Raw genomic sequence first — 22,976 nt, forward strand, 5'->3', positions numbered from 1 at the left:
GCAATAAATTTTGTGGGGCCTGTGGTGTTTCATCAGCCGCTAAGTTAGCATACTACATATTCAGTTGGCACCAGTGTACTTGAGCACTGACTGCCCAGGTGGTCAGCACGTTCTGTCCAAGAAACCTCCAAGGTTCGAATGCTACATCCCCAGAGCCATGGGTTCTAGGTACCTAGATGGACTTGAATAGGTATTAGGTAGGTATATCCACCAATGTGCCTATTATATCTATGCACCACCACCTAATGCGAAGGGGCATCTCGCAGGTTCCAACCTTGGATGTCTTTAAAAATATACCTAGGTAGTGACGTCGGACCCCCCGAGGTCGCCCCCCCGGGGCCATAGACATGTATTACATATGATGCCTACAGCATAGGCATGTATATCGGCAGCCCAAGGAGTTCCAAGTTTGCGCACTGTTCGTGGATTTCCCTTGATAGGGAATGATAATGACCAACTTGATTTCATTGGTACTAATGTCTATGTTTTTCCTCCGCCCTACCAGAGCAAGAGATTTCATGAAACCATGACTCCCGCGCGCATCAATCGTCAACATAATTCCTCGGGTATCGTTGTGAATGTCCTTCAATGATCTCCTTGGACACTTTTGGTGAGCTATGTACCACATCAGACTCGAATATACTCTAGAAGCTAATATCCTCCTTCCGGTAGTGATCCGAGACGATACGGTAGAGGTATGAAGGCGCATGTCCACCGCTGGAATTCAGAGGTCAGCATTCGAAATCAAATCAAAAAGCGCAAGGAACGATTGAGACTTACAGGTTGGTGATGTAAAGGTCGACAAGTTCAGCGGGCACATAGTCATAGATGGGGTTTTGAACGTCGATTTGATCGACAAGATCACCATCTTCATATGCGAGAACCTTGCTGGGGTCACCGTACTCGATGAGGGAATCAAAGTCAAAGGGATACACTGGGCTGAGCTTATAAACACCGCTCACAACCACCACAGGGGTTTGGTGGACCTTCGCTGCACGGGCAATGACACGAGTGCCGGCCGCCGCAATAAGACCACCGTTGGCGAGAACTGAGTGTGTACCAAGGATAACCTTGTTGACTCGGGACATCAAAGCGAAGACTGCAGAGTCTGGGATGAGAATGACGGTGATACCATGCTCGATCAGTGGCTTTTGGAAAGCTTCCACGCCCAGGTTGTCGTCTTCGTTGATGGAAGCACCGCTGACAGTGGCATGTACGGATTCGTGGTTGTTCGGGAAAGATTCAGCATGAATCACAGTGAACTTGCGCTTGGCAGCGGCTTTGAGCAGGAATTTTTGGACGGTTGTCGAGGAAGTGTGTGTGAGAATGATTTCGTTAGAGTGGATGTGGTCCAGAGCATACGCGGCAATCTGGTCGTCGACCTGACCCAACTCATCAATGATTTCTTTGATACCCTCAATCACCTCAGACCGTACATCCTTGGATGATCCGTGGGAAAACAGGCGTCCGCCTGGCGAAACAGATCCTGGTGTGCTAGGAAGAGAATTCTCGGGTTCAGGCTGAGAGAGAAGACTGAACATAGAGGTAAGAGGAGGACGAGTGGTCCTGTCATCGCGGAGCGAAGGAGAATCACGGTCCAAAGGCAGGGACGGGTCTGAGAAGTTGTGAGTCACCGCTATAGACATGAACGCCAGATGTACTCACCATCATATGCACGTGGTGTTTGGGGCTGGCTCTCCGAGCCTACCTCACCGAGGGCGAACTCAGCTTCGCGATCATCTTCGGCCTCGTCACGAATGAGACCAAGAACCCGACGCACGATATTTCCCACAACCATCTCTCGCGGTTGCGCAGCCATCAACCGCCTTCCTACGTTCTGAACCCGCTCGATGAGCTTGGCTGAATCATTTGTACGGCATGATGTGATGACGCCACGAAGTAGGCAGGCAGTTGCTGTGGCGCATGAGCGCGAATGACGGATTTGACGTCGCTTGAGCAATCTGCATCAATTGTACCAGTTTAGCAACTTGATCGGCGGGGATGGGGGTTCCTCGGCTGAGGGCCCGAAATAAACGTACGATATCAGAGTCTCAATAGAAGTATCGATCGGGTTCGTTTTGAGACATTGGAGAAATGACCCCAAGCCCGGTGTGAGGGCTAACGAGGTGGACGGCATGAGGAAGCGGGGTGTAGGAATCTGCGCGGTATCAGTAAGGTCTTGAACCATGTAGGGATCATGCAGGTCTCAGTATGTGTTCATACCAAAGTTTCAAGAAACAATGAAGAGGTTGTTTGTAGAAAGTCGAGCGATCGTCCGAAACAAAGTGGGAGGAGCGACAAAGAACTGATTTTCTGCCGTTCGAACTTGTCCGCTTCCCCACACTCGGGGATCCTTCTCTGTTAGCTTTCTCTTTGGGGCTTGTTTTCTAAGTATTGCGCAGTCTTTTTGTTTCTCATCGTTTACTTGATTCCGACTTTCTTGATTCGTCGAGGGTCTGCGGCATAATTTGCTTTAAGATTCGCGGAACTACTTCCGAGGCACGGGTGACTGGCGCATCGAGGTTAGAACACCAGCCTACTCCTTGCGATTCCCCTCTTCCCCCCCAAAAGCACCTGCTCTCTCACGCACCTTGACCCATGGACCGCTCCAAGTGGCTTTGACGATTCGCTCACGTTCCATATACCAATAGATCGCAGTCTTCCGGTCAGGGAAGATGAACTCGCTGAACATCCTGTCCTCGCGAGTCATTGGCCAACCCTCTAGCTCATCACGACCACGATCGCAATCCCAAGGCGACAACAAGCGCATACCTCTACCGGCTGACTTCTCAAAACACCGGTCCTACAGCGAAGATAACTTCCGTTCGTTTGATACCACTGAGAACAACTACGATGGTCCACCGGTGCATGAAGATGGCGGAGAGGATGCGATATACGGCTCCGATGAGAAGACACCGTTAATCCACGAGAACTACAAGAGCGGAACGCTTACTGCCCAGAGCACTTGGCGACTAATCACTAAACGGTTCTTCGATGCGATTACCGAGGCCATCAAGTTCATCCTGTCTACGATTGCTGCCCCCGGCGTATACTTGGCCCAATGCTTCCAAGCCGACGAAGGTCATTATTCCTTTCTCGAGCCTATTCGGAAACTGCGACGTTTCTCTGCCGACCCTACGACCCGGTCGGATAAAGGGGCCGCCCGGGTAGAAGGTCGGCGTCGCAGTGGCTCCACCCGGAAACCCCGACCCCAAATATCCAACGAATCTATCGCATCAACAACATCGGAATCCGACACAGATCGCCGGAGACAATCTGCAAGCGGGAAACATCGACATACCAAATCGAGAGGCCATGAGCCAGACCCAATCCCAGAAGCAGAAGAGTACGAACACACGCCCCGTCGGTCCATACGTATCAAACTCCATAATGAAGAATCTCTGAAGCGGCAAAGACAACGAAGATCCCAGAGCGCAGATCTAGGTCCGCCCATGCCTGAGGGCGTTGCCAGAGTCCAGGGCGCAGTGCAGCTGGACAGCTTGAAGTCTCCAACCTCTCCCAACATCCATCGCATCACCAAGTACCCACATACTCCTATTCCCCCGCGTCCCCTCCTCCCTCAACGAGTTCCTTCATATACTGCCGCCCCTCGAAATGCCAGGCCTCCACAAAAGACCTTGGTTTTGGATCTCGACGAGACCCTCATCCATTCGCTCGCTAAGGGTGGCCGTATGTCCAGTGGTCACATGGTCGAAGTGAAACTTTCGATGCCCACCACGACCGCATTGTCTCCTGGTGGGCCTCAGACAACACTGGGACCTCAACATCCCATTTTATACTACGTCCATAAAAGACCGCACTGTGATGAATTCCTGCGCAAGATCAGCAAGTGGTACAAGCTTGTCATTTTCACGGCAAGCGTCCAGGAGTACGCCGACCCTGTCATCGACTGGCTCGAGCAGGAACGAAAATACTTCGCGGGCCGCCTATACAGACAGCATTGCACGCTTCGCAACGGCGCGTATATCAAAGACCTCAGCTCCGTTGAACCGGATTTAAGCAAAGTGATGATTTTGGACAACAGCCCTATGAGCTATATCTTTCACGAAGGTAAGGGTCACACACTTCATGATCGAAACCCTGACTGACGCTAGTTTTCAGATAATGCAATTCCAATTGAGGGCTGGATCAACGACCCAACAGACAACGGCCTGATCCACTTGATTCCCATGTTTGAAGCTTTGCAATATGTCACAGATGTCCGGGCTTTCCTTGCACTTCGCCGGGGTGAGATTGAGTCATAATCATCTGCGATTGTGTCCACACGTTTGTAGATCTATAATGGACTGGTCTTCTTCTAGAAGCGAGCTCTCATTCTCCAATACGAAAATTAGAAATGAAAAAAAAGACATCCTGGTGCAGATGAGGGATAGAAGACCAACAGAATCATGCATGTGCAATTATTGAGTATGCCGATTGGCGTCTTGCTATGTACTAGCAATGGAAAGCATCTGTACATATGACTTGGTTCTGGTCCACAGAGCACAAGTATTCAATAGCGAGTTACCGAGCGCGAATCGAAAGTGCGATTGAAGGTACAGTGTCTACCCAGACTATGTAGTGCAGCAGTTTGGTATTGACACCTGGCGTTCAATGGGAACTGCCATAATCTTTCCGCCCAAGGACGCGGTGTTATTAACCGGGAGATCAGTTTCGCCTCCGGTAGTAACATAAAGGATATTGCGATCATTTTTTGTCCTTCCAAAGGCTGCCGAGGTAGGGGTCATCCAAATTCGAGAATCTTTCAAGCCTGCAACAACCTCATGAGATCCACCAGGAGGAACCCTGATGATCTCGTTGCTTATAGTACTGGCCAGATATCCGATCCCCGGTGGATCAACAGCAAAGTCATCAGCGAGTGTGTAGCGGCTGATGATTTCATAAGGCCCCATAGCTTGACCAGTACGTGTATCGATCTGAACGCGACAGAAGATCTGCTTCGGAGTATTACTGTAGCACATTTGATTGTGCAGTACTCTTGATCCATTGGTCCTAATTAAGATTCTGAGGTCGAATTTTGCTTTCATGGTCTCATGTCGGTGTAGCACGCTGTATTTGCCAGACTGAGCATTAAGATACCATACAACACCCAGTTGGGAGTCCGAGATAGCAACCACGTTACCACCATCAAGTGCAGCCATTCGATTTAGGAACCCGGCAGGACTTTTTGCAATTTGAACAGGCTTGGATACATTATCGGTTCCACTCAAGTCAACCTTCCAGACGGAGTTAGATGCAATGACTGCATAAGTGTCCGGTGTGAATTCTGCAATCCCCCCTACATCTTCGGCTCCATCAAAATGATGGACGAGATGAGGAGCTATATAGGTGGACTGAGTTGATGGCACAATTTCTCAAAGATTTGCTCCTGTTGAATCTGCGACGAGAAGGTTGCCGTTAGGTCTAACAGCGGTGTTCTCAAGCCAAGTTCCATTAAGAAACCTATAAAGCTCACAGATATCAGTTGGCTGAAAAAAGGACAGGGTAGAAAAGCATTTCAGCCAAAATAAAAATAAAAATAAAAGACTCAGAGTAGATGTCATGATTAAGTTTTGTAGCCGCGGATATGACCAAAAGCAACCTACATCGGAAGGAATCTGGGAGACTGATATCTATACACCTAGGCATTGTCTAAAAAAATTGAAGCGTCACAACCCACTCAGCTTTGAACAACAATGAAGCAGATTGGTTTGAATTGTTTGTTGGAAAATGTTGACCTTTGACCGCTGCCATACCTTTGCTCGGGTGTCCGGAAGTCGACAAATACAGCGACAGGTTATTGAGGCTTATTTGAGTACGCATCTCGTCTGGAAAATCAGGATCATGGTAACTTTTAATATTATGCACAGATGATGATTGTGGGTACAGTCATTGCTCTGGCGTCCTATTGTGACGAGTTCCTGACCCCGGATTTTGATTTTGGTGTTACCTCGAGGCCTTGGTGTAGAAATAGAAATAGAGAGTCTCACCAAGGCGAGATGCAAGCTCCTTGAATCCTACAAAAAAGGTCGTCTGCTGCTTATATGCGATAAAGCCACGGAGTACACGTGCGCATATAATTGAATTCACGTATTGATGACCTCGGGAAGAGAGGAACTAGTACCCCCAAAGATTCGGATAGAGATACCAACAGTGATAGTCAAATCTAGTGAATCGATCCCGTACAATCTCCCTTACCATGTGACGAATTGTCCAGTACTTCAATGCAAAAAACCAAAAACATACTCCGTCACATCTTGCTGATTACTTGTCCACTCGGACTTAAGCCTGCAATATGCGGATTTAGGCTTCTCGCTTACCTCCCGGCGAGTGGGCCGAGGATGGAAAGCAGCATGATTGGACAGGGTCGATCACAGCCGCCAATGGCCAAAGTTTAAAACGGACGCCAAGCCCCACTTTCACGCTAAATGTGACCGCTTGGCCGTGACGTGGAATAAGCAGCTCGCATAAGCTAGACAAGGATCGAGAGATTGGCACAGATGCTGAGCGCCAGCAAACTTGGCATTTAAGGCTGCAGTCTTGGGCGCTGGTCAGTAGGGAAGGGAAGCGAATCAAGTGCTAAAGTTCTCAACGTCGTGAAAATTAGGGTTGAGCGCCACCCCTAGATGACCTCAAGACTGTAAACAAGGGATTCAATAAGCGACGTGTCTATACGGAGTAGCGCGTATGTGATTGCCGTTGCAGCAACCCATGGACGATGCGGGATGCCGAGTGATCTCCTCTTATCGCCGCCTTGGCGCCGCCGGTTCTGTAAGGTTACATGTCCCAGTTGGGATCGGAAATCCACATCGTTCGAGTCTTGGAGTCTAGGCAATAAATTTAAAACTTGGCGACCGGCACGTTTAAGACGAACTGGCTTCCACCCCCCACGCTTTTGATTGTGCATCAGCTGTAAAATACCACAGAACGATAATGCCGGCTCAGAAACCGATGCCCGCATATCAGCGTCGAGCTGCAAAATCGCCCCTTCAATTCAATGCAAATGGCACATTCCAAATATCTGTGTTCAGCGACTTACATTTTGCGGAAGGTACGACTATTTATGGGCGATATACTCCAAATTGACATCTGGAGGTCAAAATGCTGACAGTCTTGTAGACGAAGCAAAGGACAACAAGACGCAAAATGTTATGAGCAACATCCTCTCTATCGAAGAGCCGCAGCTAGTTGTACTGAACGGTGACCTCATCTCCGGCGAGGCAACACAAGCCTCAAATTCCAGTGCCTACCTGGACCGGGTCGTTGCACCGCTGGTTGACCGCAGTTTACTTTGGGCCTCAACTTATGGCAACCATGACAGTGAGATCAATCTGGATCCAGAAGACATCTTTCGCCGAGAAAAGGATTATACGAACAGCTTAACCCAGAAAATGGTGTCTGGACCTACCGCCGGTATCACCAATTATTACTTGCCAATCTTCGAACATGGTGCTTCCAACAACACAGATCCAGCGTTTATCCTCTGGTTCCTGGATAGCCAAGGTGGCCATTATCCGAAAACAGCGGATTACAATGGAACTTCTGTGCCAAGACAGGACTGGGTGGATGAATCGGTAAGTATTGTGATTTCAATACAAGGCTGGTCTGCTGTTCTATGTGAAGATGCTGACTTGAGATAGGTCGTTGAATGGTTCACAAAGACCAACACAAAGTTGGTATCCACATATGGCAAGCCCATTCCATCCTTGGCGTTTGTTCATATTCCAGTATTTCCAATGCGTGCATTCCAGGTCACAGGTGTTAGTCCAACCAGCGAACCAGGAATCAATAACGAGCGAGTTCAGCAGCAGGGCTACGCCAGCCAAGGCGGATATGACGCACAAGACTACCCATTGATACGGGCAATTCTGAATACCACAGGACTCGTGGCCACCTTCAGTGGCCATGATCACGATAATGACTGGTAACCAGCCCCTCCCAGTCGCGCACGATCACCCGGCTAACATACCATACACTCACAGGTGCTTCAAATGGGATAGCCAATTACCCGAGCTCAACTTCACAGGAAATGGAGTCAATATGTGCTACGGTCGACACACTGGGTATGGAGGATATGGCGATTGGGCGCGTGGTGGAAGGCAGATCTTGTTGGATCAGCAATCACTCGAAAGTGACATGCGGAGTTGGGTTCGGCTTGAAGATGGGTCCATCTCGGGTAACGTCCACCTTAATGCGACATATGGCAGGGACCGGTATCGATTGGTGGATCGCAACACCACAAGTGGACAAGAAGGCCTTGGCCCTCAATACTTGAACCTTGTTTATCTATGGGTTTTTATGTTCTCTTTGTTCATGTCAACCGTCAGGTCATAGAGGTGTTTTATAGAACAACGTGTTGATCCAAAAGTATTGTACAAATCGAAAAGGCTACGGAGTCGGAGATAGTTAGATGAGTCTACAACCTTCTATTTCTTCACGCCCATGTTTAAGACAAGGAGTTCGAGGGTCACAGCATACGGAGTACAGAGTAGGTATTCTGAGATGAGACCACACCCCAAAAGTAACATGAATCATTCGTTGCAGATAAATAATGAACAATGCCAATATACATACATTCTTGTGCAATTAAGACGCGACCATTGGCGGCCAAGTGGGGCGACCTCGGGACCTCTGGACGGAACATTGATGAATAAGGGGATTGTGTACCTGCGTTAGTCGTCGATAACTACGGAGTAGTGAGACTGTCACTTGCACAAATACTCCTTACAGTGTTGATGATAGCCTCGTCTAATGCTGACGGGCTGAGGACTCTGATCTGGTTTCACATTAGCTTTCAAGCTTTCATCCCTCGCCTCGTCATGTCACTGTTTGAGCACCAATGGCATGTTCTCAGTGAATTTGCTGTAAGTGTGTGATTTGGACATCAGAAGTGACCTACACGTCCACGAAGCGCGGTGGTATCAAAAGACCAAACCCCTTTTTTAGTGGAGCAACACAGCCTCCAGGTGAGAAGATCAAAAGAAGCGCTGAAGGGTTTCCCGCCTCTGACGTCAGCGGCCCCTGGATTGGACCCACTCGACCCACGGTTGATTGTGCCCAATGCGGACGTCCGCCAACGGAAAGAGCCATTTCAGTGAGACGAGAGCAAGGAAAGGGCGGAAGAGTAGATTGGAAAATTCCCCCTTGACATTTGAGAAGTCAATACAAATATTCATTATGTATAAAAGTGAAGCGAGTGGAATATTTAATGTGAACACAATTCAATTCCATAGGATCAAGCAACGGTTGGACACGCGTTTCAGGGCTTGGCATCGATGTTCTCGAAAAGTGGATATCAAATCCCTGGGACCCTCTGAAAGCAGAGACCCTTTGACGTATATGGAGTATGGAGCACAGATATTGAAACCATCTGATGTTGAATTCAACGAACAATTCTGCGATTCCTTCACATTTATGAAATTATCCGTAAAAGCCATGCTCCCATCAGATCATCCGTGTGGCGAACATGATAGATCTAGAGGTGATCGTCGTTTGCTAATCAACCAAAAGCTTGCAATTTCTGTGACCCCCACAGAAAAGTGGATGAAGCCCTGAAACTATTTTTAATTAGGAACTTTGAACGGGTTGGCTCATACATCATCGCCGCTCGCTTCCCCAACCCCCAAACGCCTTTCTGACATCTCACCCACCCCGGCTTCACGACTACTTCCACCCCTCAAGAGGAAGATATCGATGATTGATTCGATTCGTCATGAAATTGTCTGGCACATGGTCTATCCTTAATGGCCTGATCGCAACACTATGTCTGTCAAGGTTAACACTTGCGATTGAATTAGACATCAATGACAAAGGTATGTCGCATTCTTGCTGATAAGATTTGATGTGCGATCCGAGACTGACATGGAATCTTCCGGCAGAGTCAATCAAAGATGCCGCCAGTACTTCTACCTACGCCATGATGGGATGGTATGCTGGTAATGAAACTGGTCAAATCCCTGGCGCTTTCCCGACCAAGTGGTGGGAAGGGTCCGCGCTTTTCCTCGCCCTCCTCCAGTACTGGCAATTCACCGGTGACGATCAGTACAACGCCGAGCTGAGCCAGGGTATGCAGTGGCAGTCGGGCGATGACGGTAACTACATGCCCACCAACTACAGTAGCTACCTGGTAAGCGCCCAAGATCTCCCCAAATCCCGCGCCAACAATAGCATTCTAACCATCATTCGAATGGATAGGGAAATGACGACCAAATGTTCTGGGGTCTCGCAGCCATTATGGCCGCCGAAATGAAATTCCCCGATGTCGAGGGCGGCTTCTCGTGGCTTTCCCTCGCCCAGGGAGTTTTCAACACCCAGACTGCGCGATGGGATACAACCAAATGTGGTGGTGGTTTGCGCTGGCAGCTTTTCCCCTACCAAGACGGTTATACCATGAAAAACTCAATCTCGAACGGAGGCTTGTTCCAGTTGTCAGCGCGTCTTGCCCGCTACACCAATGACGACAAGTACACGAAATGGGCCGAGAAAATCTGGGACTGGTCTACATCTTCAGTGCTGGTCAACAACAAGACATGGAACGTCGCAGATTCAACGAACATGGACAACAACTGCGCCGACGCCGGTAATTATCAGTGGTCCTACAACTATGGTACCTACTTGATGGGAGCTGCCTACATGTACAACTTTGTAAGTGAAATCTGCGCGCCCAGCTGGATGCACAGAATTGGCTAACAGCCCGCCTAGACCAGCGACGAAAAGTGGAAAGCACCGGTAGACGGGCTTCTGAAGAAGACATTCAGCACCTTCTTCCCACACGGCAACGTTCTCGAGGATATCACCTGTGAGCCGACGGGAGTCTGCAACTTCAACGAAATTCTGTTCAAGGGCCTTGTTTCATCCTGGCTTGCTTTCACCACAATGCTCGTCCCCGAAACAGCCGATCAAATCAAACCAAAACTGCAAGCCTCGGCGGAAGCTGCTGCCAAGGGCTGCACCGGCAACAACAACCAGACTTGTGGTATCAAATGGTACACGGAAAAGTGGGATGGTACGACCGGAATGGAGCAAGAGATCAGTGCGACCAATGTCTTCCTTGCCAATTTGGTACCATTTGGTGGCATCGATGGACCTGTCACCTCCAAAACTGGTGGAGATAGTAAAAGCAACCCCGATGCCGGCAGTGGAAGTGAAGACGGCTCCGACAAGAAAAAGACCAAGCCCATTACCAACGGTGACAAGGCCGGTGCTGGAATTTTGACCACCATCTTTGTTGTTGGCTGGGCTGGGTCCATGGCTTGGTTGCTCATGGGTGCTTAGCACTTCGCATATATTTTCTTGATGACCTCTTCATCAATTTTGGGAGGATTTGGAGTTCTTCGGAGACTTGATCTTGTATATAAACAGCAGTATACCATACACCATTTTTACTTGTGAACAAGCACTCGACCAACAGCCTTCCACGGTTGATTCATACCTCTGAGAACAGGGTTGGAACTCAAACCACCTCTTTTTAAGAATCGGTACCAGACTCTAGAATATGCGGGTGTGATGGGCGACTGTTGGACATAGTAGATGGATCGAGCACACCAGAGCCTAGTCAAATTAGAACACAAAGACAATTTCCCATTGAAGCGGAGAAAGATGGGTATAGAGATGCCTGTCTAATCATCTTGGGCAATGGGTGATGAACCAGTTCTTAGTTCTCAACAAATTCCTCTTGCATTGGGAGGACGGACTTGAAGAGAGATGAGAATAGATGAAGAAGGTGCATTTATCTATCTGTTTCGGCTGGGACGCATAGTCAGCTGGTGAGCACTATTCAAACATCGTGCCCCAACCTGGTGACACACGTCGCAGATGTCAAAGTCTCCACCGTGGCATGTGAAGCAATGGTGAAAGACCTCACCACGGATGATATCACATAGGCAAACATCACAGGCTCTATACACGACACTATGCTCTGCCATAGGCTTGGATACACCAGACGGACCGTCTAAAATCGCTGCGTGCCCTCGAAGGATTTCCACAATATTATGGTGACTCTGCATCGTAGCATCGTATAGAGGAGTGCGGCGAAAGTTGTCGCGAGCATTGCAGTCAACCCCATCTGTGCACAGCAAGATGCGAATTACCCCGACATAACCTAGTATGGCTGCAGCATGCAATGGCGTGCGGCCATACCGATCGGACTGATTCGGATTGAAATCAGATGAAAGTGCTGCTGCGAGAGCTTCGTGCTCTTTGGATACCGCAAGAAAAAAGGCATTTCGTCCTGAGTTATCAGAATGGTGGAGATCAGCACCCTTCTCTTGTAGAAGTCGGACAACGTCTTCATGGCCAGCAGATGCTGCCGCCAACAATGCAGTTTGGCCATAAGTATCAACGCATTCAAGATCGACTTTCCAGCTTATGAGCAAGTCAACAATTTCAAATCGGCCATAATTTGACGACAGAATCAATGCCGTATCCCCTGAAGTGTCTGCGACGTTGGGATTGGCACCCCTGCTCCAGAGGAATTGGCCGATCTTAGAGTATCCTAATTGTATTGCATGCCACAGTGCAGTGGCGCCATCATCATCTGTTTCATCTATAGCTGCACCAGCATCTAGTAAGATCATGACAATGGAAATATGGTCGGATGCTGTCGCACAATGAAGGGGCGATCTTCCAGAGCGATCTTTGAGCTCCAAGTTGGCTCCCTGAGCCACCAAGTACTTCGCTGTGAGCTCAGACCCAGACATACAGGCATAGTGAAGTGCGGTAAGTTTGTCAGACCCACAGGGGTTAATATCACACCCGCGACCGAGAATAAGATCGGCTATTTGAAGATGATCGTACCTGGCTGCCAAACTTAGGAGAGTCCCACTTTGAAAGTAGATTCTGTCAGTTGGTTGGGATCCATTGTGAAGCAATAGCAGCGAAGCTATGTCACCAAACCCTCTGCTCACTGCCCGGGATAAAGCCGTTTGCAGGAAACAATCCATGTAGTCAATTTCACCACCCCGATTGATCAACCGTTGAACCAAACTGGTCAATCCAAACCACGTTGCGACATGGAGTGATGAAGGACTGTTCTCATTATCGTGCAACACGGCATCGCGACAATGCAGATAGAGTTCCTGATTTTTGCCCAAGAGCTCAAGGTCTTTTGCGAACATGATACAAAGACATGTATTCAATTTCGATCCGTCGTCAAGAAGACTCAAAGTCTGTTGTTCGATAGCTGGGTCCATCTCCGCCATCTCTCGCATGTGATGCCCCCAAAAGACCGCCGCATAGCCACTGAATGGATCCTTGTCAATTTCCCCGTACAGCGCATCCCTCTTTCGAAAATTTTCAGTTCTCAACTTGGAGTCAAATCCGAATACGGCCGTAAAGTTCACGGCACAGTCAAAGCTGAAGATTGATAGATAAGCCACGCAGGTCGTGCCAATTTCGCGATGGGCGTTTGGAAACAAGATGTTTCGGTGTCGCTCAAAGTACTCTTGCGCTGTATAGTGAACCAGACGAATGATATTACTTTGTTCATCGACTGTGACTAGTCCTGCGCAGACAGCGACCATGTCGGTTATGTCTGGGACGTTATCTTTGTCAAAGACCTCCTCGCCAATCTCAACTGCAAGGGCAGTCTGGAGCTCAATTGTAGTGAGTTGTCTCTTGGCACAAGTGACCCACGACAGAACCTGTAGAGCCAATTCTGTCTGATCGGGGACTTGTCCATTGATTCGGTCCACAGCATCATTGTATGCAGAATCGTATGTGTTGACACCCGATGATAAATTCTTCAGTGCGATTTTAATGGCCTTCGGGGATCGTTTGCCAATGAATGAGTTGAGAAATAGTTGCGCAAGCAGAAACCTAGAAACTCGGTTAGCAGGATCCTTCATGGCAATACTGGGCTTGCCTACATTCCATCGGCAGCTTCAGCAATCCCAGATGATAGCTGCTCCTGTAAAATCTGATCCCGAGAAACAAAAGATGGAAGAACTGCCAGATTCCCGTGCAAATAACGCTCAACATCAGCCTTGGTAGCGCGAATTTCAAGCATCGGCGTGGATCTGAAGTGTTCAGTAATGTCAGGGCTGAACCGCGACGTGACGAGTAAATTCAAGTTGCATTTGGCCTGAATGTCTAATATGCGTTTCACAAGTGTTGTTCGTGAACCATCAGAGACTTGACACTCATCCAAAGCATCAATAACAAGATAGACTTTCCGATATCTTGACCCGCATATAGACTGAAACACCTTCACAAGGTCATTGATCACAGGCCTTGTACCTTTGGGCTTGTGTCGATCGTACAGTGCCTTCATGTCGCCCGGAAGGGAGTCCTGCGCTTGGACGACCTGTCTTAGGATATTTGCGATCAGAGCGACTGCATTTTGTTCACTTTGGCGTTGGAAGTTGCAATAAATCTGAGCTATTGCAATGTCACGATCGCTTTCATACTTTTCATAGAGTTCTTCAACGATGATGGCCGCCAAGATTGTTTTTCCAGCTCCAGGGATGCCTGGACAGAACAATGTGCCTTTTGGGCCCAAAGTCCAAGACCGAAACTCACTTGAATCCAACAACCATTGACCGGTTCCTTGTTGTCGTCGGCTAATGTAGTCACTTTGTTGGGTGGCGTAATTTGTGGGTGAGAGCCAAGTAAGAATATCATGGCGCTCTTGATCGTCTTGATGCCAAACCAACTTTGCCACTTTGTTTCTAACGGCTCTGCCATTGATGGAATTCAATAGGGCAATGTTGCTGTTAATCCGACTGCGAAGCTCTTGAATCTCGGTTGGCTCCTACTTGAGACGCTTCCAGGCGCGCTTCGCAATGCTTCTCTTTGTATGATCAGCTGTCGCTAGCTCCTTGAAGCTATCGAGCGTCTTTTCCAAATCGAACAATACTGCCTGACAACTTAATACCACTGACTCTAGTTCGATGCGTTGCTCTTCGGTCAAACTCTTGCTCGACAAATCAATCTCCACATCTTGAACCACAAACGATAGACTCCGTACTCTGTCACCCATAGAACTTAGCGAGATGAGATCTAGAGACTCGGAACACTCACTCCTCGGCAATTGCTTTGAATTGAACAGGTGCTTCCACGAATTCCTTCCGTATCCTGTGGGCAATCTCTATGACTGCAAGAAAATCCCCAACACCAAATCCGAAGCTCATTTTCCGGCTGATCCACGGGTCGGTGGTTCCCACTAAGCGATACCCCACAAAGATCTGTTCCGATAAGATGTTCGGGCCGGATAGATACCGAGAGACTTGCGGGTGAAGAGCGCGATCGCGGAATGCTGATAATCGTATGGGGTTGCTCAGCCTCACATTAGTGCGGGGTGGCGTCGGCGCGTCGCGCGCAGACCACAGACCATGACCGTGCCACCATCCTTTGTGCGGTGAGCTTCGAAATAGGGTTGTGAGAGAAAGGCTGTGTCAAGCATATCTGCAGTGATGTTGTGTTAAAAGCAGAGCAAGAGGGAAGTTGAGAGACCGGCCGAAGCGACTTACCGAGCCTGAATGATCAGGCCCCCAGGCCGCCAACCCCTGGGATGGAGATATCCTTTGTCTCTCTCTCACTTGTATCTACTTCACTGCATCTTTTCTATCAAGATTTCTTCCAAAATAAGAACTAGCCCTTCTTGTCTCGAAAATGTTTAAAGTCTTTAATAGGCAATTGAGGAGGAATTGTATAGGACGTACTGAATTTTCAAGTTGACCCTCGCCGCTACAGACCTGTGTACCTAACTCTTGTGTCTCAGGGATCCATCCGATCATCGCCCGATCTTTTTTTTTTTTTTTTTTTTTCCCCCCTGGGCTCCCGGAGGCCATTCTGCCGTAAACGGACTGCTGGTTGAGGCCGAAGAGTTCGGCATTGTTTCATCCTGGACCCTGAGCAAATCGAATAAGAAAATTACTGATCAATGCAGTTTAACTATGCTTTGCGGGGTGCGGAGTGCGGAGTACGAAGTACGGCGTATAGGGTAAACGGTCCATGGGGCTCTTTTTGACTCCACGTTGTAGTTGTAGTCTGTTATCGGTGAGACAGAATGGGATCGTGCTCCGTCGGTTGTGTTTTTTAGAGCATTCTGATGGATCAATTTCCCAATGGAACTTCCGACATGTTGGAACTTTGGTCTAGAGCCGACATTGGAAAGTCTAGTCCCAACGGGCTTTTGCCACACTATTTGTATATTTCGCGTTTTCGACTCCACAGTGCAAAGCCGTTGGGCCTATCTATGATCAGCAAGCTGTCGATCATCCGATTAAGTCTTGGTCTGCAGAAACCGAAGCTTCTTGCTATCCACCCAAAAATGACCCCTATGACCCAGCCGAAATTCCACAACAGCCTGCTACTTGTTCCGATCGATATCTCCGACCATCTCTGGCCAAAAATGAACGACTCAGACTATCCATGCTCTGGTATCACACTCGCGACATCTTGGATGATACCGAGTTCCTCTCTGGACTTCAAGAGAAAGCTTCTTTTGCTCAGGAATCTTCCGGATGGGAGTTTGCTGTCATTGGGATTCAAGATTTGAATTATTACATTCGCTTGGCCACAGTCGGGCTCCAACTTGGCATCCTCCCGCGCGGTGAAACTATATGCGCCCATACGGTTACCCAACCTCCCAGTGAAAGTGTATTGCCTGCTATGTTCTTACCACCTTTTTCTAGGAGTATCATCAGAGTGTGTTTCTTTTACCAGACCTAATGGAAGATTGGAGGTTTGAAGAATCGCCATACCTCGAATCTGGAGGACTCCGGGGCTACGCCGGGGCGCCGCTTCGGTTACAACACAAAACAGGGGAATGTGTCAACCTTGGGACGCTCTGTGTGGCATCCAGTACGAAGGAAGAACCCCTGACAAGGTCGCAACAAATGACGCTAGTTCGCTTGGCCGACTGGATCGTCTCGGATATAGTCAAATGCGCGAGGGCCAGGCGACAACAAGAACGACAGCGCATGACCGAGCTCATCGCCACAGCGCAGGATGAAACGAACGACATTGTTTCCGAGAAGCCTGTCCTCAGCATCCTGAGAATCATGTATTCCGATGCCGTCATCAGCATTCAGCCCTCCAATGCGACTCATATCCAACTGGAAGGGCAAGACCGGATACCAATCTCCGAGTTCGAGCATGGTTTATGGGAAGACACCGAATTTATCGACGACTTCATTGAGAATGCAAACAACCGGGAATTTCCATCTACCCGGGCAGTACGCGCCCTCTCTGCGCACTGTGAGAACATCTCGGGCCAATGTCTGCTCGTGGTCGCAACCAAGAATTTCCAACTAGTGTTTGACGATATTGATTCTTGGTTCGTTCAAACCTGTGCGGGCATGATTACTAAAATGTGGCACAAGCACATCCTCGCCGAAGTTATGGAAACAAAAGAGAAGTTTCTGCGGGGCTTTTCTCATCAGCTCCGGACGCCTCTCCATGGGATCATTGGCTCGGTAGAGCTATTGGCTGAAGAATTGGGAATGAGTGATTTGACCACGGGCTCGAATTCTGGGTCACATCTTACGACATTAAGCACCTCGCTAAACAGTAGCGGGTCCTCTGCTCACCTCAATATCATCAAGACTGCTGGACGAGACTTGGTGTCTATTGTCAACAGCATGATCACCCTGAACAGATGGGCCGATATCGCTTTGAGAGATCGGCAACATTCGACGCACACGATATTCGAGCTTGAGAACGGTCTAGCAAATGAAATTCTCAAGGAAATATCGGGAGATAAACGATACACTGCCTCGGTGTTCTTCAGCCACGAGCTCCCCTTGAATTGCGATACTTTCAAGATTGATCTGGAATTACTGCGAGACAGCCTCACGCCGGTTATTTTGAATGCGATCCAAAACACCCCCGGTGGAGTCGTCACGATAACCACGTCAGTCCTCCCTGAATCTAAGCAATTCGTTATCGATGTGGTAGACACCGGTCGTGGGATCCACCCGGACGATCACCAACGAATCTTTGAGCCGTACGAAAGAGTCGGGGCACATTCAACTGGCGCTGGATTAGGCCTGACTCTTTCATCAAAATTTGCTGGGCTCCTTCATGGCTCTGTGAGCTTGGTCTCTTCGGACGTTAATCAAGGTTCGCATTTCAGAGCCGTGTTCAAAGAGATTGAGCATTTCCCCATGATGTTCCCGTCGTTACCACTGGCATCAGTCTTCAACAACATACCTCCGAAATTCTATAACTTGACACCTGAACGAGATGAACTGTCATTGTCAAGCCTTTTCACCAAATATCTCACCTCTAACAAATTCGCCAGCTCGAGTGCCAAGGAAAACTGCTTTGGGATCTTGGATCTCGTGTCTGATGCCGAAGCACACCATGCATCGCTGTCACGATTTCCCTCCGACCAAGTCGTTATTTGCTTGGTCCCAGCCGCACAGAATCACGCATGCATTGATAATGGACCAGAAAACGTAATCTACGCCAGAGGTCCTTTCCTAAGGTCAACAATGACCTCGGCACTCCAACAGGCGGACAGCCTTGTCCCAAATCTCAAATCAGCACCAGAACGCCTTGCGCAATCCATTGAGCAGTCGCTTGCCCTCCAGCAGATGGATGAGCATCCAATCCCAAGCCAGGCAGTTGTGTCTGTGAATGAGCCGTCTTATTCAAAAAGTTGGTCACCTGGACTGCACACAAACGATCCACTACCCCCCTCGGGCTCCCAGAAGTCAATACCATTCAAGCATCGTACCGAACAACAACATATTATTGAATCAAATCTCATCATCCCAATCTCATCGCCCTTGACAAACCCACCTCGACCCACAGCGCTCATCGTCGATGACAATGCTGTCAACCTCCGCATCTTGCAAATGTACTGCAGTAAACGTGGACTACCATACTGCCGCGCAACAGACGGACTACAAGCCGTCGACACATTTTACCGACATCAATCATCGCCTGTTGGCGTTGAACGAGCCGCGATTCAATTAATCCTAATGGACCTTCAAATGCCCGGCTGCGATGGCATCGAGGCCACGCGGCGAATCAGATCACTCGAGAAGGAAAATAAGTGGAGGGAATCTGTCATTATTATCATCACTGGTCAGGATAGTCCGACCGACAGAAACGCTGCTGAAGGTGCTGGCGCCGAGGAGTATTTTGTCAAGCCAGTGGGTATCAAGGTCTTGGATCGTGGTATCAAGCAGTACTTTGATGCTTTTGAAGTCTAGTCCTCTACAGTCAGAAACTCTTTTGAGCATCGGGAATCGAGTTTTGGCTGGTTGCATTGGATAGAGCTGGAAAATCTAGCGTATGTAACTATCAAAAGAGAATTAAAATTGACATATCATGTTTCCAAGGTTTGTCTCTTAATTATCGAAAGCAGGATCATCTTGCTCACTATATCATACGATGGTTATGAATACGCGACTGTAACGAGTCAATGGCACATCGCCATCGTCCGTGCCTTCCAAGATAATCGACAGAGTTTGTCCGGACTTTGCGTCTGCAGGAATCTCCACAGTTGCGCGGTGGCCACTTTCCTCGCTCACGGTCACACTGCCAGGATATGTGCCTTCTTCAAAGAACTGCCACCAAGAGGTGGTGACCTTGTCGGAATCGGGATCACTGACTGCAGCGGCCAAAGTCACGGTTGACCCGGGCTGTGCCTGTACAGTTCCATTGAGAATCTCTACAGAAGGCGCATGGTTACCCTCTGCGTAGTCCGCCGTGAGAGTCCACTGCATACGAGCAGCAAAGTCATTTTGAACGGCTGCCATCCAGCGATCTGTTGAGTAGTTGTCAACATCTGAGCCGTTCTTGCTCATCTCGCTATCAATCAGTGTCCAGAGATCCTGTGAGGTGCTATTTCTCGTGGACCTGCCGCCCCACCCACCGAGGCTAGGGTTTGTTGGGTCCTGGATTCCGGTTGTCAAGAGCGGGTTGAACACCACATTGTCACCCTCCGACAAGAAAGCGTATTGTTCGAGTGGCTTGCAGAATGCGGTTGAGGAATTCGCTTTCGCGGGATTGCCAAAAATGTCATTTTGGTCGCCTGGCATGGACTGGCCGTCAAGCCAGGACCGGTAAAGGTTCCCGTATGATCCTGTCTGGATATTCTTTTTGGTCCAGGCGCCGGTGAAATACTCATGCTGCTCTGGCAGACCCCGAACATTGCCATTGCCCTTGTTGCAGTTGTACCCCCAGGTCTTGTAGCCGGCCTCCAGGTTCTCCACCCGCACCCGTGGCCACTTTACAGCCACATAATCGTCGTAAGCCTTGTCTTGAAAGCCGCTAGCCATGATCACTGCCTTTTTGGAGACTTTCTGTTGAATTCGCTTCCATTCCTGCGTGACCGAGTACTTCTCTTCGATGGATTTCAGAGCACGGGCAATAGTGTTGAAGCCACCCCACGCTTGTAAATAGAGCGGCCGTGAATCTTGATCCAGTAGCAGCGATTGAATAAGATTGCTCCCATCCGTTTCATGATCCATCTCACCTTCAAACTCAATATTGCCAATTTTGACTTTTGACAAAAGATCTTCTGGGGTGGGATAAAACGGGTCATGGCAGTGGAGATTCGGGTAAACCTCGGCATACGCCTTCAACACTTTATCCTGAATGAATTGTGTGCCAGTCCAGCGCCAGGTCCATTGTGGTGTGTCATATTCGCGGTCTGGCATGAAAAACTTTGTGCCATTGCCGTCACCGGCCCAGTGGTAGCGACTGGACGTGTAGATGATGCCCTGGGTATCGAGCTCGTTGGTATAGAGAAGGTACCGGACAAGGGATGCCAGGTCATCCTGCTCCATATCTGTTGTCACCACTGTACGAAGCATCTCAGATCTGCTGACGGTGGATGCCTGGACAAAAGGAAACGCGACAGCCAAAAGGCCAACCGCACACGCGATAGAAAGCTGCATGGCTCGTGAGTGTCAAGCGATAATATGAAAAAGTTTAGATATGTTTGGATCTTGGACTCATTGTGATTGTAGATAGGAAGGTAATCTTCCTGTCTTTTAACGCAAATGAGTCTGCGGTTAGGGTTACTACTTTGAGATCCCCCACACTCGGGGGTCGGATGTGGGGATGTACCCCGTGGGGATAGCGTGCATTTGAAGAGACTAAGCCACCCGCTTACATCTCATAGGTGCGTCTAAATTACCTTGCGCAAGGAAATATCTCATTTCCGGTTACTGCTACTTAATACGCTCCTTTGGTTTCGATGGGGCTTCGGATTTACTGCCTATCTCTTCTCCAACTCCTGCCCTCGTTTTCTAACTTTCGCCGTATTTCCCCACAATTCTCCCGGACTTTTACCGAGATGTAAATAAGGCCTGGGGATAAACTTAGGGTTGATGAACACCACCCCGTGATAACAGTCCCGTCGGAGATTTGTTCAATCGACAATACTCACTCAACGGATATTATCAGCTAGAGGAATCACTCCAAGTCAACCACAATCATTGTATTGGTTTTCTGTAGCACTGTTCAGCAATACGCTGTGACCGCATAAATGGACCAGAAAGCTAGTCAAGAATTTGGGGCATCTGAATCTTTTCCTCCGTCTAAACATGCTAGTTCGTCATGTTCTTCACGGCTTCCAAACCATGCCGGTGAGCCGGAAAATACCGAATCCACTATGAGGTGGTGAGTACTTGCGCAGATCAATATCCACGTGTGTTGTCTCTCTGAATCCCATTTTATCGAAAAAGCCATGTGCAGGTGCCTCCGCGCCCACAGTAACCGGGAGACCTTTAGCTCTAGCCCGGTTGAACCCCAAATGGAGCAGGCGGGAGCCTAGCCCTTGTCTCTGATAGCGTGGCTCGACACACATGTATACCAATTCTAGAAATTATTTTAGCCAAAATTCATCAATTTCGATCGAATCAGAATCTTACCGAAACGGTCGATGTGCTCAACTGCCTTGTTGATTTCCATGTTTGCGCCGGATATCTCCGTCAGGATACCAGGGGTCATTCCCTCGGGGGCAGTGTGCCCGGAATCAGGAACTTGAGACTGCGAAGCTATTGTATCTCCCTCACTGGCCTGCTTCTTTGCGAAGACAATGTAGCCGATGATCTCATTCGACTCGGCGTGGGTTGCCTTGAAGCATTCCATCGATGGGTCCGCAAACGCACCCTCGACGGCCCCCGTGTACTGCTTTCTTTGGAGAGATTCATTGAACCATGGTTGGTACAAGAGGCGGTTGATGCTTAACAATAATTTTGCGGAGTGAATGAATTCCGCAAGAAACAGAAGATCAGAGCTTGCGACGGGTGTGATAGGATGGTCAGAACCGGTCATCTTGGCTGAACGTTCCAATCTTGATTTGCGCCCCAAACCGTCGTCGACGGGGGTTTAAATATCCAAAATTATCGAAATGACTACTTTGTTGCCTATTGGGCTGCCATATTTACATGTTCCATCTGCTAACAAAGAACTTGCTGGATACCCAATCTCTGCAACAAAAAGGAGCGCAATCACATATAACCCAATCACATGGTAAAAATTTGTTGCCTGGTCCCATTGCACTCCGTATTCGCCTGATCTCGGGAGCACATCGATTCGTGGCCTTGATCGGTGCCTTCCGACCTTAACAGGCTTCCACTTCCTAATATCCAGACAGATATGAGCTATACAGCATATCCAATTCGAAAGAACATTTCGAATTGCCCCAGAGAAGAGTCGTGGAATAAATAGTTTCTCCGTAAACTGGCTCGGTCACGAGCTTTTGACAGCTCATGAATCCAACAACCCTGCATAATAAACCTTGGAGAACATATGAATGTCTCGGAGGATCTATCATCCACAAGTCTCATCGCAGACTTGAACTATACCTAGCTATGTGGATACAATTCTCACATGGCGCAAAGCCAAATCAGCAAGAGATACCTCTCTCTCTCTCTCTCTCTCTCTCTCTCTCTCTCTCTCTCTCTCTCTCTCTCTCGTCTCTGGCAATATACACAGCATCATACTCCACAGCTTCTCTGCTGTAGTTGTTTCTGAGTACCTCACCCAAAAGATGCTGCTTTGTCAGCTCT

General features: G+C 48.7%; 9 protein-coding genes across 9 annotated transcripts; 4 read left to right on the forward strand and 5 right to left on the reverse strand.

The window, feature by feature from the left end:
- Window positions 1-644: 644 nt before the first annotated feature.
- On the reverse strand, window positions 645-2,188 carry N7506_008143 (translation initiation factor eIF2B subunit beta; the record flags this gene model as incomplete). Its single annotated transcript, XM_056957436.1, has 4 exons — window positions 645-717; window positions 781-1,615; window positions 1,666-1,961; window positions 2,040-2,188. The coding sequence occupies 4 exons, from the start codon at window positions 2,186-2,188 to the stop codon at window positions 645-647; spliced, it is 1,353 nt and encodes a 450-aa protein (XP_056811770.1).
- Window positions 2,189-2,675: 487 nt separating this feature from the next.
- nemA (Nem1-Spo7 phosphatase catalytic subunit NEM1) lies at window positions 2,676-4,265 on the forward strand (the record flags this gene model as incomplete). The annotated part of the gene is made up of 2 exons (XM_056957437.1): window positions 2,676-4,071; window positions 4,123-4,265. The coding sequence occupies 2 exons, from the start codon at window positions 2,676-2,678 to the stop codon at window positions 4,263-4,265; spliced, it is 1,539 nt and encodes a 512-aa protein (XP_056811771.1).
- A 309-nt stretch (window positions 4,266-4,574) lies between these two features.
- On the reverse strand, window positions 4,575-5,162 carry N7506_008145 (uncharacterized protein; the record flags this gene model as incomplete). The annotated part of the gene is made up of 1 exon (XM_056957438.1): window positions 4,575-5,162. One exon carries the CDS (start codon window positions 5,160-5,162, stop codon window positions 4,575-4,577), a length of 588 nt encoding a protein of 195 aa, XP_056811772.1.
- Window positions 5,163-6,933: 1,771 nt separating this feature from the next.
- On the forward strand, window positions 6,934-8,334 carry N7506_008146 (metallophosphoesterase family protein; the record flags this gene model as incomplete). Its single annotated transcript, XM_056957439.1, has 4 exons — window positions 6,934-7,051; window positions 7,120-7,574; window positions 7,641-7,924; window positions 7,983-8,334. 4 exons carry the CDS (start codon window positions 6,934-6,936, stop codon window positions 8,332-8,334), a joined length of 1,209 nt encoding a protein of 402 aa, XP_056811773.1.
- A 1,378-nt stretch (window positions 8,335-9,712) lies between these two features.
- Window positions 9,713-11,274, forward strand: N7506_008147 (glycoside hydrolase family 76 protein; the record flags this gene model as incomplete). The annotated part of the gene is made up of 4 exons (XM_056957440.1): window positions 9,713-9,812; window positions 9,879-10,126; window positions 10,195-10,644; window positions 10,702-11,274. The coding sequence occupies 4 exons, from the start codon at window positions 9,713-9,715 to the stop codon at window positions 11,272-11,274; spliced, it is 1,371 nt and encodes a 456-aa protein (XP_056811774.1).
- Window positions 11,275-11,732: 458 nt separating this feature from the next.
- N7506_008148 (uncharacterized protein) lies at window positions 11,733-15,128 on the reverse strand (the record flags this gene model as incomplete). The annotated part of the gene is made up of 4 exons (XM_056957441.1): window positions 11,733-13,815; window positions 13,866-14,720; window positions 14,754-14,966; window positions 15,019-15,128. 4 exons carry the CDS (start codon window positions 15,126-15,128, stop codon window positions 11,733-11,735), a joined length of 3,261 nt encoding a protein of 1,086 aa, XP_056811775.1.
- Window positions 15,129-16,173: 1,045 nt separating this feature from the next.
- On the forward strand, window positions 16,174-19,163 carry N7506_008149 (hybrid sensor histidine kinase/response regulator; the record flags this gene model as incomplete). Its single annotated transcript, XM_056957442.1, has 2 exons — window positions 16,174-16,597; window positions 16,666-19,163. Coding segments are annotated over 2 exons (2,922 nt in total), but the record flags the coding sequence as incomplete, so codon positions are not given.
- Window positions 19,164-19,337: 174 nt separating this feature from the next.
- N7506_008150 (DUF1593 domain-containing protein) lies at window positions 19,338-20,855 on the reverse strand (the record flags this gene model as incomplete). The annotated part of the gene is made up of 1 exon (XM_056957443.1): window positions 19,338-20,855. One exon carries the CDS (start codon window positions 20,853-20,855, stop codon window positions 19,338-19,340), a length of 1,518 nt encoding a protein of 505 aa, XP_056811777.1.
- A 671-nt stretch (window positions 20,856-21,526) lies between these two features.
- On the reverse strand, window positions 21,527-22,239 carry N7506_008151 (GNAT family N-acetyltransferase; the record flags this gene model as incomplete). The annotated part of the gene is made up of 2 exons (XM_056957444.1): window positions 21,527-21,780; window positions 21,834-22,239. 2 exons carry the CDS (start codon window positions 22,237-22,239, stop codon window positions 21,527-21,529), a joined length of 660 nt encoding a protein of 219 aa, XP_056811778.1.
- Between the last annotated feature and the right edge of the window lie 737 nt (window positions 22,240-22,976).

This window comes from Penicillium brevicompactum, assembly GCF_028827555.1.
Source record: "Penicillium brevicompactum strain IBT 35665 chromosome Unknown utg000005l_segment0_segment0, whole genome shotgun sequence".
NCBI classification, from domain to species: domain Eukaryota; kingdom Fungi; phylum Ascomycota; class Eurotiomycetes; order Eurotiales; family Aspergillaceae; genus Penicillium; species Penicillium brevicompactum.